The sequence below is a fragment of the Natator depressus genome, chromosome 10 (assembly GCF_965152275.1).
Source record: "Natator depressus isolate rNatDep1 chromosome 10, rNatDep2.hap1, whole genome shotgun sequence".
NCBI classification, from domain to species: Eukaryota; Metazoa; Chordata; order Testudines; family Cheloniidae; genus Natator; species Natator depressus.
This window is the reverse complement of record NC_134243.1, coordinates 67,342,521-67,360,946: the sequence shown is the minus strand read 5'-3', so window position 1 is coordinate 67,360,946 and position 18,426 is coordinate 67,342,521. Positions and strand designations below refer to the sequence as shown.

General features: G+C 39.7%; 1 protein-coding gene across 1 annotated transcript in view; it reads right to left on the bottom strand.

Annotated features, from left to right (window-relative positions):
- The window catches only part of TMC3 (transmembrane channel like 3), a 31,626-nt gene that overhangs the window by 3,653 nt on the left and 9,547 nt on the right, over window positions 1-18,426 (bottom strand). The window contains exons 5-20 of the mRNA XM_074964796.1: window positions 18,178-18,284; window positions 17,213-17,311; window positions 16,968-17,110; window positions 14,835-14,982; window positions 13,377-13,420; window positions 13,070-13,217; window positions 12,033-12,142; window positions 11,789-11,867; window positions 10,998-11,252; window positions 6,282-6,410; window positions 5,242-5,309; window positions 4,869-4,997; window positions 2,976-3,086; window positions 2,192-2,317; window positions 403-481; window positions 161-203 (exon numbers count right to left, since the gene is read on the bottom strand). Of these exons, the coding sequence (XP_074820897.1) occupies window positions 161-203; window positions 403-481; window positions 2,192-2,317; window positions 2,976-3,086; window positions 4,869-4,997; window positions 5,242-5,309; window positions 6,282-6,410; window positions 10,998-11,252; window positions 11,789-11,867; window positions 12,033-12,142; window positions 13,070-13,217; window positions 13,377-13,420; window positions 14,835-14,982; window positions 16,968-17,110; window positions 17,213-17,311; window positions 18,178-18,284 (1,818 nt within the window). The remainder of the gene's footprint in view (window positions 1-160; window positions 204-402; window positions 482-2,191; window positions 2,318-2,975; window positions 3,087-4,868; window positions 4,998-5,241; window positions 5,310-6,281; window positions 6,411-10,997; window positions 11,253-11,788; window positions 11,868-12,032; window positions 12,143-13,069; window positions 13,218-13,376; window positions 13,421-14,834; window positions 14,983-16,967; window positions 17,111-17,212; window positions 17,312-18,177; window positions 18,285-18,426) is intronic.

Sequence of the window (18,426 nt, the reverse complement as noted above, 5' to 3'; positions counted from 1 at the left end):
CAATTACAGTCAATGCTAGGCTAATGCTAAAACTGACACTAGAAGTAGCAGGTTTATACTGCACCCAATATATTTTTTATTTGTACTTACGGTGCATACAAGAGATAGAAATGGCCAAATGCTTTATTTACAGACGTATTTATAAAAGCTCCCGACTTACCTACTGCTATGTGAACCACCTTTTTCTTGTCTTCGGTTCTTTCCTAAAAAATATAAATATATGGATGATTAACTAATAGTTTGGATGTTAGAAGGCAAACGAGTTAGCAAATAAGAGGTATGAATACAGGATTAGTTTTATGATACAAAACACTTAAATCAACTTTAGAATTTTAGTTAAGATTAGTGCTTTGTGAAAAGCCACCAAGAAGCGTGTAATAAATGTTTTCAGTCAGTACTTACACTTTGGATCTGCATCCGCAGTTGCCTGTTGGTGAATTTTAATGACCTTGCAATACTCTGCAGGTAATAAATTAGCATGCTAGAAGAGAGGAACACAGGGCTATCTGTGAATCACATCTGAAACATTCCTAGCAATGTTCTTTCAGAAAGGCTCACATGGCACAGAAATGGAATATGATTTCTGTTCCTCTCCAGCTTTGTCCGTTGCATTGGGACAGGGATGCAAAAGACAAACAAGCTTTTTGAAGGTCTGGCAGTTAATTCTTTGGAGTTCCACAGCTTAACAGATAGGTGACATTAAAAACTAAATTTTCAACAGACGTTCCCAATTGTGCATGCATTATTTTCACGTGCAAAAATCCCACCTTCTTGTTTAACATATTTAGGACCAGATGGATCTGCTCTGATTCACACTAGCTGAGAATCTGGACCTTCATTCTGAGTACTGCACACAGAAACAAAATAATACACATTGTGGCATTCACTCCCCCCCCTGCTCTTTTAGCTTTCAAAACTACGTTCTTTTTGTGGAGATGGGCAGAATATAGGAGCAGCTTTGAGGACACCATACAAAACATAGTAGGTTTGCATATTCGATACACAATGCAACTTAGTATAATATAATGCTTCTGCACATTGTGAAGTGTTTGCTATGCAATGGCTATTTCTCTTAACATCTTTCTCACCTTCTGTGGAGAATGTGTGCATGAGGGTTTTTTTTATGAATATCATATACACCTCGGTTTACCTGCTTGTTGTTATCCTGCCTGACTGCATAGAGTTAAATCAAACGAGGATGTTAGGTGGAAACTAATAGGAAACAAAACAGTAACAGAGATAAGGTACAAAAGATCTTTAAGGGAACAGTGGAGGAGTTATTAATTAGGAAATGCCCATCTGCCTGGCTCAAATGAAGTGACCAGGTTAATTTTTTCCAGGCCTGATCATAGGAAATTAACATATCCAATGAATATGAAGGAGAAAATATGGGCTGAATGATATTTTGTGAAAGTGATGTATCTTTCAAACAGCTCAAAATAAATATCAACTCCCAGATGTGATTATTTAAGGAGTGGGGTGGAAAGGACTGGAGAGACTGCAGAAAACTATATTAAATTAACATTTGAGAGCAGGCCTTGATAATTAATTTATCCTGTCAGTAATCAGGATGACTGAGTAGCTTCTATAGATGACAGATTAAGCCCTGTGTGCAGTCATATACTGAACTACTGACCAATAATAAACAGAAAATTGGTTTCTGAGACACTCCTGAAAGAGAAACAGAGGTCTGGAAAGCTCATAGAACTACTATTAGGCCAAACCTTGACAGCAAGTAACCTTACTGAACACTAGGAGAGCAAACCCAGTATTCCACGTCGTTGGCAATGGTTGTCAACTGTCTCTCAACACTTTACCACTACTGGCCTTTGCTGGACCCATAAAGGGCTGTTGTGCTAGGTTTTGTTGCTTAAATTAAAGACTAACATAGATTGGCTCATATGAATCTGAAAATCAAATGGCCATATCATGCCATCAAATATTTAAGAGCACTCACTCCAGTGAAACTAATGGAAGGAGGAAGTGTTTATCTTAAACATTTGATGTTATGCTTTAAGCATGTTTCCACTCCCGACTGATCCCTAATCCATAAATTCAACGAGACTTTTCCAATTGGTTTTATAAAATTACTGTCACGCATTATTTTCCCCCAACTATTAAGATTTAACTATTTACAGATAGATACAGTACTGATACAGAGTAATATCACTATGAAATGTAAAATACTTACAATAGAAGTAATAATGCAGGGAGGACAACTACAGGGCTGCTGATATAATTAATCACTGTGTTGAACCATACAGGAAAATCTGCTTTAATTGTTTCAGACACAATATCATATATTTTCTCTTGTCCACTAAGGGGGAAAAAGTTGAATTGAACTCTAAGAAAATTGTCAGCATTTATCATTTGAAAGTAATATTGCATTGAATAAAACATATTTTTATGCAAGACCATTATGACTAATCCAGCTCCCATTGAAATCAATGGAAAAATTGAATGGAATCAATCTATTTTTAAAATATGGCCAGAATTTCCACGTGTTCACCAATTTTGGGTGCCTCAGTTTGAGGGTGTCTGACTTGAGATACTTTGTTCTAGCCCACGAAAGCTTATGCCCAAATAAATTTGTTAGTCTCTAAGGTGCCCCAAGAGCTCCTCGTTGTTTTTGTTCTTGATGTTCAGAGATGATGTGACTTGTAGTATATTGCATTACATCACGCAAACATATTACAACTGAACTATGCAGATAATGACAAAATGTCTGCAGCTGATAAAATAGATTAAAAGACTTGGGTCAGATACCATTGTATATATTCAGGTAGTTTAACACCATTTTATGTCTGAACTAGACATTTTTGGCATAAGTAGGACACCATATATTAATTATAAGTAGGACATCAAATTAACTTTTATTTATCAGTAATCCAGCAATATTTCCATTGAAAACTGTTTAATTTATTGAGATAAGGGAACTAACAACTCACTACAGTTATTATTTCAGTACAACTTACCTAAATGGACCGCAGCTTAAAGATGGTTTATATCGGGCAATAGCAAAAATTGTTGGTAACATGCACAAGAATAACATAAAGAGCAACATAGCCAAGTAGAAGTTATTAGATCTGCAAGAAAACATAACATTTTTCATGTTGTATTAACGATACAGACAACCAGAGCCAATGTGCAGGATACATATCTACATCAACCTGACAAGTGCAAGAGCTACACTTCTGAAACATCAATATTGTTTTCCGTTATGGTCAGGAAATAAATCTGGGCAGTCCGTACACACTGGCCTTGCGCAGATTCTTAATGATCAAAATTCTATTTGCTGTGTTCTCTAGATATCACTTATACATCCAGATAACTATTTATAGTATCCACACTGCAAAAACTGAGGTTGCTTCAAAGTTCTGTTTAAAAAATATTTATGAAGGTTTGGGTATTCATTTATTTTTAGATCTTAAGAACATGTTATTTTTGACATGTTTTAAAGACTTGAAAAAAAATCCTTAATTATTTACCTTTTGGCAAGAAATTGAGGTATTGAGGGAAAAATGTAACAAAGGTAACACTGTTGTGTAACATAAGGTACAGTAGTTGATACTTCATAGTACATATATAGGGCCCTAACAAATTCATGGCCATGAAAAACGTACTGTGAAATCTGGCCTTTTGTGCGCTTTTACCCTATACGATACAGATTTCACAGGGGAAACCAGCATTTCTCAAATGGTGGGTCCTGACCCAAAAGGCAATTGGAGTGGGGGTCGCAAAGTTATTTAAGGGTGTCACAGGATTGCCACCCTTACTTCTGCACTGCCTTCAGAGCTGGGTGACTGGAGAGTGGTGGCTGTTGGCCGGACGCCCAGCTCTAAAGGCAGAGCCCTGTCAGCCGCAGCACAGAAGGAAGGGTGGCAATACCATACCAGACCATCCTTACTTCTGCGCTGCTGCGGGTGGCAGCTCTGCCTTCAGAGCTGGGCTCCCAGCCAGCAGCCGCCGCCGCTCTGCAGCTGCCCAACTCTGAAGGCAGCACCGCTGCCAGCAGCAACACAGAAGTAAGGGTAGCAGTACCACAACACTACAATACCCTACAATAACGCTGTGGCCCCCCACCCCACAACTCCTTTTTGGATCAGGTCCCTACAATTACAACCCAGTGACATTTCAGATTTAAATAGCTGAAATCATGAAATTTACGATTTTTTAAAAATCCTATAACCATGAAATTGACCAAAATGGACCGTGAATTTGGTAGGGCCCTATACATAAAGAAACACTAGGCACCGATCTTGCAAACACTTACTTAAATGGTTGAATTCAGTGACAGTTTGGAGTATGATTTTTTTTTTGCAATGTTTCTATGCCCACAAAAGCTCTAGTGTGTAGACACAGTTATACTGATGTAAAAAATGCTTTTGCTTGTGTAGCTTATTTTACTGTGGAAACCAGTATAAGCTATACAGCAAAAACATTTTTTTGATAGTATAAGCTGCATCTACTCTACTCTATAAATTGGATACTCCATATGATTTACTCTTAAAGGGCCGGATTCAAACCCCAACAGGCATCCAGTAATAACTTACAGTCACTACTGACTTTGACCCTGTGACGTAGATGTGAAAGGTTCTGTGTATAATCACAAATCCCAAGCTACACAGGTCCCTTTATGCCCTTGTGATGCACTTTCATTTGATAATTCTCTCCAATACAATGCTGCTTTCTATCTCCCTCTCTTCACTAACTATATTTTCCTTTACAGATTTTTGCTGAAGGCCTCAAAGTTAATATATTAAATCTAATTTTACTTTTTATTTCCAGCATTCAAGGCTACTCATTTCATTTAGTCAGATAATACATTTCTTCTCCTTACATTGAATATTGTCTTTATTTTAACTAACCTTGAAGCTCTGAAAACCTGCTGATGTGGTACGTTACATGTTAACACAGCCCAGCTCCTCAGGTACATAAGCCCAATCAACTTCAGAACATTGAATGCTGGGAGGCAGGGTGAAAAGAAGGCTCCCATCCTAGAAAGAAATATATAATTTCAAAGTAATCAACATGCCTCCAGTCAATTTTAGTTATGTTACAATAAGGTATATGAGTAGTTCTAAATAACCTCTCATGTTGTATCAGTGTGAAAATGTTAATAATCATGCAATGCTCCCTTACTAAACTCCTATTTGGATATATGGTGAGTTTGAGGTTTAGGTAATAAATTATCTTGGTAACCAACCAAGGACAAGAAAAATGCTTATATATATTACATACCAAATCATTCCTTGGTTGTAGACCAAATGTAGCACATTCTCTGCAATTTTGAATTCTCCATATTCCGGCTACAAGAAATACAATGAATTGTGAACAACTTGTTTCAATATTTTTAATATCTACTATCTAAAATATGAGCCTATATAAATTCATGGAATAGATTGCAGTCTGAAATCTCCAGTGTAAGTATCGCTCTTCGACATGCAGCAGGCATGTAGTCAAACCTGCACTTGGGGGGTTGGGACACTCAAGCTAATTGCACTCCACTCCACTTTTTAAATTAGCTACTAAAGACAAGACTGTATATCAGGATTTCATGGCAACAGCTGCTCCCTAGCCAAGCATTACTTACTGTGATCTTTATTTTTCAGGACTGTGTGCTTATAATTATTGTGTCTTGCATCACTTGATATCTCATGGGGCATTGTCATAGCTGGAGAGGAAGCTAGAAGCCACCCACTCTCTCCATTTTCAAAAGGTCCATCTATTAGTCATCTTTGACTGTGGGACTGATCCATAATCTCATTATGAGAATGATGTGGGAGTCAGGGCGTTGGCCACAGCTGGCAGCGAGCTTGAAGTAATCTCACTGTTTGCTCTGTGCCCTCCAGTTTAAATTCAGCCTACCTATGCCCTTAGGACAAGTCTACACTTCGAGCTCAGGGTGTGATTCCCAACTCAAGAAGACATACTCGAGCTAGCTCAGGGTGTAGCCATGACAGTGTGAGTGGCTAGCCCCCCTGAGTACCTAACCTAGCATGCTCTGATAGGCACACACTTGGGGTGGCTAGCCCCTGCCGCTGCTCGTGCTGCCACGACAATGTTCTATTTTTAGTGCACTAGCTTGAGCAGTGCTAGTGCAAGTATCACATCCCCAGCTTGAAGTGTACCTATATCCTTAGGCTTACTGTGCCCATATGGATAACCTAATTGTTGCCAAAGAAACTACTGATGAACTCAACGGCCTTAAGGGAGACTTAGTCTGTCCAATTTTCATCATATTTCAGAATGATTTTACTAAAATAAAAGTCTGTACTTACAAACTTGCTTTCCAGATCCCAGCACCAGCAATCACTTAAGTATCGGACAAATAGTCCACGGAAAAAGTCTATTAGTAGGATGCTTGCCACTGTGAAAATCATGTCAATAATTGACAGCTTCAGCATTTCCTGAAACACAGTTTGTACCAAGCTATTGAGTCATGTTCAAAGCAAAGGATTTGCATAAAGCTCTAGAGATATTTGCACTTGACTCATGCTTACAATCCTGATGTAACATACCCTGAATCTGTAACGTACCCTTCAATTAGTTTTTCCTGCTTTAATGTTTCTTTACATGTTTCTGTTCCAGGAAGGGCAAACGTCTGGTGCCAGCGTTCATCATGCTGCTTATTGCTTGCATCAGATAAAGTACTGGTTATAGTGAATTAGAATGTTCTTTTTAATGACTCAATCTGTCTGTTTTGAAAAGTTATCTTTATTAACTAACAAAGTTTTTCACTTCTGCTATAGCAGTCATGCTTCTGGATTTATTGTACATGGTTGTTTTTAATGCATTTTTGATTAGTGCTGAGAAGTACTGCCTCTTAACACCAAGAGCATAACCAGTTAAAGATGAGATCACAGTGCTCTGAAAGAGACACACTGGATCTATTTATTATTACAACTTGTATCTGTGCATGGCTATCCAAGGTTCATGGGACTTTAACAGAGTCTTAAAAAATACACAATTCAAACACATAATTAAACAAGAAAACTCCAGCCCCAAACAATTTTGGCGCATACTTTTTTTAAAAAGTCAACCAATTATAAATAACTACCTTATTCCTCTAAGAACTCCAATCATCCAAATCTTTCAACTGCTCCCAAACACAAGACAATAAATAGAACCTGTAGGATGTAGTTGGATGTAAACTGGCTGAGTGACACACTATGACATCAATATTCTCTTCACCCTACAAGAGTGCAGGTCCTAATGATTTCATTGGGAGCTGCATACATATAGGGCAAGGAGAATATCAGAATAGAGATCTGCCAGACAAATCCAGAAGGAGAATTTTGCCCCAGATGATCAAACCAGACTAAAGAACCCAATATTTTTGTTATTTTTTAAATAAAGAGTTCTTGCTTGATGAACGTGATTTGTTGGGGAAAAGTCAACATGGCTTTTGTAAAGGGAAATCATGCCTCACCGATATATTAGAATCCTTTGAGGGGGTCAACAAGCACATGGACAAGAGTGATCCAGTGGATATAGTGTACTTGGACTTTCAGAAAGCTTTTGACAAGGTCCCTCACCAAAGGCCCTTATGCAAACAAAGCAGTCATGGGATAAGAGGGTAGGTCCTCTCATGGATCAGTAACTGCTTAAAGGTTAGGAAACAAAGGGGAGGAATAAATGGTCAGTTTTCAGAATGGAGAGAGGTAAATAGCTGCATCCCCCAGGGAAATTGTACTGGGACTACTGCTATTCAACATATTCATAAATGATCTGGAAAAAGGGTTGAACAGTGAGGTGGCAAAGATTGCAAATTTACTCAAGATATTTAAGTCCAAAGTAAATAGTGAAGAGTTACAAAGGGACCTCACAAAACTGGGTGTCTGGACAAGAAAATGGCAGATGAAATTCAATGTTGTTAAATGCAAAGTAATGCACATTGGAAAACATAATCCCAACTATACATACAAAATGATGGGGTCTAATTAGCTGTTACCACTCAAAAAAGAAATCTTGGAGTCATTGTGGATAATTCTCTGAAAACGTCTGCTCAATGTGCAGCAGCAGTCAAAAAAACGAACAGAATGTTAGGAACCATTAGGAAAGCGAGAGATAAGGAGACAGAAAACATCATAATGTTGCTATATAAATCCATGGTATGCCTGCACTTGGAATACTGTATGCAGCTCTGGTCCCCATCTCAAAAAAAGATAGAATAGGAAAAAGTACAGAGAAGGGCAACAAAAATGATTAGGGTATGGAACAGCGTTCATCTGAGGAGAAATTTAAAAGACCTGGCCTGTTCAGCTTAGAAAAGAGATGACTAAGGGGGAAATGATAGAGGTTTATAAAATCATGACTGGCGTGGAGAAAGTGAATAGGGAAATGTTATTTACCCCCTCAGATAACACAAGAACCAGGGGTCACCCAATGAAATTAATAGCAGCAGGTTTAAAACAAACATAAGGAAATACTTCTTCACACAACGCACAGTCAACCCATGGAACTCGTTGCCAGGGGTTGTTGTGAAGGACAAAACTGTAACTGGGTTCAGAAAATAATTAGATAAATTAATGGAGGATAAATTATTAGCTAAGATGTTCAGGGATGCAACCTGGTGCTCTGGGTGTCCCTAAGCCTCTAACTGCCAGAAGCTGGGACTGGATGACAGGGCATGGATCACTTGATAATTGCCCTGTTCCGTTCATTCCCTTTAGAGCATCTGGCACCAGCCTCTGTCGGAAGACAGAATACTGGGCTACATAGACCATTGCTCTGACCCAGTATGGCCATTCTTATGTTGTTTTTGAACAAGGGGCTAAACAATGCAGAGGCCCATTAATCCAATGAGGTTCAGGCCACCAGACTGGAAGTGTGGCACTGATAAATGAAGCCCTTTGAGACCAAAACACATTGAGACATAATGGAGTTAAATTACCTTTTGGGGGGTGGGTGGAGTAGAGTTAGTTCAAATTTCCCCTTAGTATTTTTGTTCTATCATCAGCAATCCAAAATAAGGGCTACAAACAAATCCCAACCTCTCATAGGGGCAATCTACCAACAACTATTATCCCAGGACAGATAGTTTTCTGCAATAACAAGCACATCTGCACACTGTACATCTCTTTCTCCCCCACATGCATCCATACTGATGAACTGGCAGGGGTTTGAAAACAAGTTTCCTATTGTGTAAAGTACTGGAAGAACATCTAATTCCCTTCTGGCTTAAAGAACAGAATGAATAGGTCATGCAGAGACATGGGACAATGTGCATGTGAACAATCACCTGATTGGTTTAGGTTTCAGTCCTGCATTCAGATCTGTCCGGGTGGATCTCTGAGTCTGTGCACAGTTGCAGAGGTCTTCCAGTGCAGATGTGAATGCAAGATCAGGGCTTTAGAGTATAAGCGCTGAAAGAAAAGGACATTTCACAACACAGAAACACTGTCAAAGCATAATGAATAATAACGTCCACATCCATCCCTGCAAAGTGGACAGAGAAAGTGGTGGAGAGCTCAGATCCTCCCCTTGGTCCATCCGCTAACCAACCTGGGCCCCGGGACAGACTTTCACAGCACTGCCACTGATATGTGGAACTCCCCCCCGCCACACCCTTCCAAATTTGAAAATATGCAAATTTTGCCCATCGGGCAATTCATTGCAAAATTTTCACACAGTTCTAGTTGCAATGTGCTCTCAGTATCCTGAGTATGTGCTGGTTGGTTGCTCAGTCTAAGGCCTTGTCTACACTACAGGGGAAATTCGATCTAAGCTATGCAATTTGAGTTACGTTAATAGCATAACTCAAATTGATGTAGCTTAGATCTACTTACCGCGGGGTCCACACTACACAATGTCGATGGCAGATAATCTCCCGTCGACTCCCCCTACTCTTCTCGATTCAGTGGAGTACAGGAGTCGATGGGAGAGCAATCTGCGGTCGATTTAGCGGGTCGGAATTCACTAGACCCGCCAAATCGACCGCCGATGCATCGATCGTCGATCCCTTGGTAAGTGTAGACAAGCCCTAAAAGACAAGATATGAACAGTAGTACACCCCTATGGGCTTGATGCACCAGGTCTAGCTGAGCTGTGTTCAATGCAGGATCTATAACTGGAGCAGGAAGAAGGACTCCAAGCCATCTTTCCATTGATTTGACCCTCAGTCTAACTAGAGCCCCCCCCCCCGTCAAATGTAGAATCTCCTAATGTCTGAAACAAATATCTAAGTTACATCATCTACAGAGGTTCCCTAGGGACTGTTCTTCTGGCTGGCCATCACCAGATCAGTGTGCTGTGCTGTGCTCTGCCTCTTTCCAGTCCTGGACTGTCCAAAAGTGCCCTCTATGCCACCCAGGAATTCCTTTTACCCCCAGGGGAACTCCAGTTGCCCGAGTAGGGTAGGGACTTATGAACTACGAGGCCTGAACAAGGACTGGTGGGGTCTGGCACTCATCTTATTTTTTAAATTTAAAATCTTGAAAGTAAGTGGCAATAATTACCTCGGGTTTTCTATGAGATTTCCTTATTCATTCCAGCTCCCACTTATGTATCTCTGTCAGGCACCCAGCAGGACTGCAAATACCAGAGGGGAATTCCCTGCAGGGACTCCACCCAGCCACCCTGGGACTGCTGTGGTGATGACTCTGAGTGCAGGGGGATTCATGCTTCTCTGCGTTCTCAGAGCTGCCCTGCTTGGATGAGAGAGCCCCATTCTGTGCCCCCACAATTGCTGGCTAAGTCAAGTCTGATTCAACAGCTGGATTTTCTGTCTTTGAATCTGGCATATAAACAGTAAATCAGGTGGGTTGTCATTGTATAAGGGCAGAAGTTCCAGGTGAATTGAATGGGAGGGTTGGTCAGAGAGAGACAACAGGTACTACTTATTTTAGATCCATGTCACTCTGTATATTCTTAGGTCTGGCCTTGATAAGGTCTCTGGAAAGGAATATAACACCTCCATCTGATTTTTTAATTTGTTAGTAAAGCAAAGCAATGTATTTAGTCTATTTTTCTTAATAGGGAAAAAAGGGACTTACCTGACCAACGTATGTTTCCCAGCACTGATCCTTCTGACTTTGCATGTTGTAGGGATGGGAAGTTGTCTGGTTAACCAGCACGAGAGGTATTGTGTAGTTCTGAGTATGACTCTTTTCCAGAGTCAATGTACTGTTTCTCCTAATTCTTATATCAGGGATAGTTGTAGATAAGTTGTCTTCTTCGGGAAGGGTTCTGGTGGCTAAGAAGGTGGTAGAATCTATCCAGTTACTTGCACTGCTGTTAGCTTCAGCTTCCTGAAAGAATGGAACAGAAGTTTAATCTAAGTGTCTAAGTGCTACATTTTCAGCTGTGGTCTCCATTTGTCTGAAAAACTGTGCAGATGTCCATGTGTCCAAAATTGCAAAGGCACCCATTTATGTGCTCAGCCATGTAATTTCATGGACTAGTTAGGTGGCTAGGCACCTAATTTCCTGATTTGTATGTGCAAATGATCTACTAGTTTTGTAGGCACAAAACAGGAAGTTGATTTTAGACCAGGTTGAAATATTTGGTCTAAAATGGTGACCTAGTTTACCAAAATAGTTAAACGATGCACAGAATGGCTATCTGTGTTATTTATCAGCATCCCTATGGATCTGAATTTCTAGATGACTGAAAAGATTTATAAATGAATACCACAACTGATCTTCTAATCAGAGTTCCACTATATTTCAATAGGCATATTTGGGTTTCAAACAAATTTATTTTGGACTTTAAATATGCTACAATAATAGTTCTATGTGTAAAGTTAGCTAGTTTTAAGACTTATAATAATAGCAGCTATACTTACAGCGATACTCATGCTGTCCACTTTATCCAACAGAGCAATAATTAAACTGTAGAGGTTTCCCAGATATAAAACGAGAACCCTGAAAACAACAAGCATAATATATGGGGGACAGTCATCCAGCAGGGTTATTCCGAAGACTTCTATTCATGTTCTACACTGGCTGAAGTAAAATGTGTCATCAGTACATTTCTTCCCTCCCACCAAACAAACCAAAAATTGCTTTGATACTGAATATGCCTAGTACCTGGCAAGCTGAAAGCGAAGAGTGGTTCTAGGGTGGTACATCTCTAGCGCTGCCACAAGTTCAAATGCAGAGGGTGCAATCATAGTAATTAGTGAAACAACAACACTCACCTACAGAATGGAAAGACAGTCTTTATGATGCTTTTTCATAGCCTTCTTTGGTACTTTAAGAATTCTTTGCTTGCTGATTGAAATCTTGATGATGCACTAAAAATACTTAGCGGTGATTGCGATAACTCAGCAAATTCTACTTTTAAATGTGTCATTGACAAGAGTAAGGACATTTGTGACCCAGAATTTTTGATCTGGAATATTGCTAAGAAGCCTCCCACCTTAGTAACTACATTACAGTTTATGTTATTATAGAAGTATTACCTTTATATTAACAATAAGAAATCTGAAGAGTGTTCTTCTCTGATCTGACTCATCAGTTGCTATCCTCAAGCTAATACTTTTGAAATAGTTGTTATTGCCCATGGACCAGCATCTGCTTGGCTCTTAACGAGGATGCACAGAGAGCTTCCTCCTTTTGCGGCCCATGTAAGGGCCAAGTAGAATTGCAGGCCCTGTGTCCTGAGGAACTGCTGCATCCCCACTCCCACTGTGGCCACTAAGAATCCCTCGCTGTGCAGTGGAGGTGGTAATTGTGCAGGGGATCCATGTAGCAGAAGCTCCACCCCCATGTCTCCCCTGACCTATTCTCGCAGCCCTAAAACGCCAGTGCAATCGACCCTTGCAGAATTGTGCTCCATTACGCATAGGAAGTGCACACTTCCTTCATGGGTTTAAGGCCCTGACTCTGAAAACAATTACGCATGTGTTTAACTTTACTACCTGGAGTAATCCCATGGCTCATCTATACCCATTGAGGGGCTGCTGGGCAGAGTTTTTCCCCATATTATGGACAGATATCAGCAAAATCAACAGTAATTTGTAACCAGCCAAGAGGCTTGTGAAGACTTTGCAGAACACAGAACTCTAACCAGAATGCACAGTTACAGACTAACAAAGAGGTCAAATACAGCTGACATACTGTACCTCATTTTTCTCCCAAAGCGTCAGTTCCTTTTTGGTGCGCTCTAATTTTTGGGATCGATCCACAACAAAGTAAATGATGTAAATACTTCCAGCAAGCGAGAGAAGCACAAGGATGTTTGCAATAATCCTTAAGCATATTGTCACAGCCCTGGAAAAGAGTCACACAACAAATGCTACAGATAGGACACCTTGCACAAGTAGGTGTTTCCTGCATTTTTTTTTAGGTCAGAAAACAAATAGGTCAACATTATGTTATATCTGCATTTAAACAGTGGTTTTGAAAATAGCCTCAGCCATGTATACATACAGGTTTTTGCTTTTCTTCTTTTCCTGCTCTTCCAATATAGCTTCCTTGAAAGAAACACAGAATTACCATTTTAGCAGCATTCAGTAAAATCAATAAACATTTCCTCTACCCGTTACAAACCATAGAAGTTAAAATGGCCAGATCCTGCACTGCATTAGGGAACAGCTGACATACGGCTCTGTGCTTCTTTACTTAATAAGAGTACTGCATGCTGTGGGTTTAAGCAGTAAAGGAGATTTTGGGGGAACAAAGACATTAAGAACTTTATCACCCTCTCTTTCCTGGCGTATGCTATATTCACTCCTTTCTAATATGTTCACTGTTTAGATCCCAGTCCTGTTCTAGGATTCACTAATGTGGATCTGTGGGTTGTGTTGTCTCATTTGCTTCAATAGGACTGCACCTGAGGTCCCCACTAGCAGTTATGACTGTAGGATGGGACCCTTAGATTATGAGTTGTTCAGAGAAAGGACACATCACCCGTGTGAGACAAGGTGGCTGAGGTAGTATCTTTTATTGGACCAACTTTTGTTGGTGAGCGTGACAACCTTTTGAGCTTGCATTTCAGAACAGCTCGGTGTAGTTCAAAAGCCTGTCTCTCACAGCAACAGAAACTGGCCCATTAAAAGATATGACCTTACCCACCCTGGTCTCTCTAATATCCCGGGACCAACACAGCTACAACAACACTGCATACAGCACTTGCATGTTTCCCATGAGGCATGCAACACCCACATGTAGATGTTACAAAATAATATCAGCATAAATCATCCCAGTGTTTGAGATACAAATCAAAGTGTTTATTGGTTTGTCCTAGACAATTTGGAGTCATTTGGACAAAGGGCTTTTAGTGACGATGTGCCAAGGTTATGGAATCAATTACTTCTGGATATTAGGAAAGCTGTGTCTGTTTTTAAAAATCTAAATGGAAAAGGTTCATGTTTAATGCAGCTTTTAATGTTGATCTAGGTATAAAATGCCCCTGAACTGTTTTGGCAAAAGTACAATATAAATGCATATTATCAGGATATTAAAAGGATCCTGATTCAAAGATTCATTAGAGTTGCAGCAAGGAAGAATTTGTCTCAAGGTTTTTAACTCCAAAAAACACATGTAATAAAGGGATTAAGATGTTGCTGTCGGAACATCACACAATAAATGAAACGGAACGACACTGTTGACAAAAATGTCACGTGACAAAGTGATGCGAAGCTCTAATTTACATATCATGCCTGTTGACCATAACTCATGTCATCAGTGAAAGTTGGGCGCACAGATCAAGTGCATGAAGCAGCAATAAGATATTTGATACTAGCCCTCTGCTAGGTAATCAGAGTCAGAAATAAGCAATGCACAACAGGAAAGAAATAGTATGGAATGGAACGGATGAAACACCACTCTGCTATTTACAAAGCAATAGACCTAATCTATGCTTTTGTTCAGAGTCTAATTGCTTACCCTGATACTATTAACTATTGCAGCAGCTTTGCTTTCTGCAGCCTCTGGATTTCCTATTAAATAGTCCCAAGCACAGAACACTCTCCAGCAGAAAGTATAATTTTCATCAGAGGCACTTGCTAGACTCATTCTTGAGTTCTTTGCCATTCTGGAAAAGAATAATAATAATAATAATAAATGTTAATTGTTGTAAATGTGTGACGGTTTATGTGATGTGAATTGGTTCACAGGTGTCTATACCACAAAAATGACCAAAATTGGAATTAACTGGTATCTTTGTTGGCAATCTCAATAGAGAACCTAAGAACAGAGAAAGATACAGAGACTGAACTATTCCTTGTCCCCAGGAATGCATACTCCAATTCACAGTTGAAGCACATTGGTTGGATAGTATGGGAAAATGTGCACTGCTGCCTGTGTCTGACTGAAGACTTCAGTCTCAAGGGCTATCCATCTTATACCTTTCACCAGACTAAATTCACTTTTAAAACCCCTGTGTAGGATCTGACTGGAGGAAAGATGTCATAGCAATGTCAGAGCATTATCACTATGATCAAGAGATAGCCTGGCAAAAATGTGATGATCTTACACAGGATCGACGGCTATCCTGTATTATGAATGCAGATAACAATAGTGATGGCACAGTAAAAAGACAACAGATAGATGAAAAAACTAGTGATACTTTACTCAGCTATTGTTTTAAAAAATAGCCCACCCTTCTTGAGTAGACCTTCTTAAGGATGTAATAAATCAATTTAAGGTCTTTAAAGAAGTTAGGTGATCATTACAAAAAAACTACCCCAACAATATGAAAATAAATTATCTTGTTTTAATCAAAGATATTTGTGCTCTGTTTTCTTCAGAATATTAAATATGAGTTTGTGCTGTAGAATACATTAAATGAGACCATGTTTCTCTCTAAGTATCATAGAAAATAATTAAATAGGTAGAATTTTACTGTACAGCAAATAGTTGGTTCAACTGTCTTCATTGGATCAGCGTAGCAGTCAGAAATTCAGTCACCTCCTCCTTTTCTCTGGACATTTGGCCCATCTGGGTATGTAATAGCCATATGGGCCTACCAGCGTATGCCATTGCCATATGACTATATATTATTCTGCAGATGTTTCACATAACAGAATACAATGTGCATCTGGTGTGGCTTACCAGAGGCTAATAAGAACTGTTTCACCTCAGATAGGAAATGGTAGAAGGGTCACAACAGATGGGCAAACAAAGAGTCAATGATCTAAGGCAGCACCCTTTGCGGGTAGAGAAAAGCAAACTTCATCCAGAACCTGAATGTGTAATCACTGTGTGAACCAGTGTCCAAAACACTGACCATCCTGACCTAAAATAACACATCTAATGAAAAAAAGAGTGATAATTTTTGTGTCTGACACAGCTATTACAGCTCATATTAAAAATCCTCCTGGGCTGCAACTTATCAGACAATTAGTTACCCTGAGAGGAAGGGAAACTGAATGGAGAGAGGATAAAGTGACCTTGCCCCACTAAGTACTGCACATTTCTAGATTTATTGTCAGCACTGGCAGGCTCTCTTGCCTGTGTTACTTCCAGTCCTTCTACCTGAATAACAAAGGAAATAAATAGGCCCACATTTGAGTACTGTGCAGTGTTCCAGTGCAAGCAATGCCAAGAGTTTTATGACAGCATTCTTATATTTGTATTTGACTGGATGGGAATCGTAGTACAGAAAATGTACAGGTAGCAGTTTAAGTTTCTTGTCATAATACTTGCCACATAAAGCCCTCAGTGAAAATCAGGCCCCACATCTTCAGTGCACTGTACAGACATTAACTACATAACGCCCACAACACCCTGAGCATCTGCTAAACATTGCCCTCATTTTGTAGACAGGGAAGCTGAAGGAGACAGGGTAAGTGACAGCAAAAGAACATGCTACAGGTAGAGCTCAGGAGTTCCTGGATCCCGGTCCTGTCCTTAATCTACCAGTAAAGATGCCTCTCTGATATTAGCAGGCTTGAATACGATACAGGAATTACAGAATTAAATACAGGAGGAACTCTTTGAGGGAAGGGGAAAGAATATATCATTCAGACAGCCTGAATATATATCTCTGGGCAAACACCAATAAAAGGGAAACATTACTTTTTTAAGAGGATGATGAAGCTATAAGCAAACACTGCCATTCCAACAAGGAAGTAAGCCAGGGGCAGCCGATACCCAGCTTTCCCAATCTTCCGATCTCGGCCATAGTAGCCGTAAAATAAAACGGAGTACTGGAGATAACCCTGCAAAGACAACATACAGTCAACATCAGCACCCACACCTGACTAAATTAACACATGAAGAATTCATGCAACAAAGCAATGAAGTGTGCTTTTAAGCCTTGCCCCCAGTGACCAGATGGTGTCCAGGTCCTGTGCTGATGCAAACTGCTCCTTTGGGATGGTCTTGCTGATAGTGCTTCCAAATGGCGCTCCTGCCAGGAGCTGATAAGAGAGGAAAGGTCTTAAAAACTGTGTAAAGCAGACAGTTCTATCACATGGTCTGTCAAGCACAGCCTGAAACAAGCTGCAACAAACTGCCTACCTGAGGGGAAGTATCAGAAGTACTATTACTGTCATTCACTCTCCTAAACTAGAAGCATAGTGACAAATTCTGCATTCAACTCTTGCTGAGGTCAATGGGTGTTGGGCCATGTATATCTGATGGCAGAAGTTAGCCCCTGAAGTCTAATTTTTAGGTAAGTTATTACTGTATAGACATAAGAGCTATTAAAGCACAGTCTAATGTATGGGGAAGATCAATTTTTAAATAATTTACACTGATATACATTAAAACCTGCTTCCTATTATATTAGATTGGTGTGCTAGACTTTTTCTCTTTATAAATAAGAAAATATAGACTCTAAAGGCCTGGTTTGCACAGGCAATCACACAGAGCTCCAGCTGAAGTGTCACAGAGTCGTGGATGCTCAGAACATCTGAAAATCAGGCTCTAAGGGCCAAAAACGGAGAGAATCTGAGCACCGATTTCTCCAGATGAAGTGAAGAGAAGCTTCGGGTGTTTAACACATGCTCTGCACCTTGCAGGATTGGGTCCTTTATATCAGCAATCAGAAACATCTAAATTACATTGGTCAGTTGGTATAATGTCATGTCATCTGAGACATTAATGGCAAGTTTCTCTTCTCCTCTGGCAGAAATAACGCTCAACAGAGGAAGGTATTTTAAATAATTTAAATTGTACACTCGAAAAAAATCATTTATGCCTTTGAGCAGAATATTTATTTAATTTAGGAAGGGAAATGCTACACTCAGTGTTTTTCCTATAGATATTGGAGTTATGTCCTAACCTCTGGTAAGACCACAAATGCTCCTGTCATTATGGTAAGCACAATATTGATTCCAAATAGCCATCTCAAAAAGATGAAATAAGAGGCAACTCCGGATCCAAAATGACCTGAAACCACAGGAAATACTTATATCAGCTGGGAAGTCTGTCAGAAGCTGTATCACTTATTAATGAAGTATTAGTTGATCATTAAAAAAAACAACTTTTCCTTCTCTGCAATGCACAGATCAAGATGGAGAAAATGCTATAA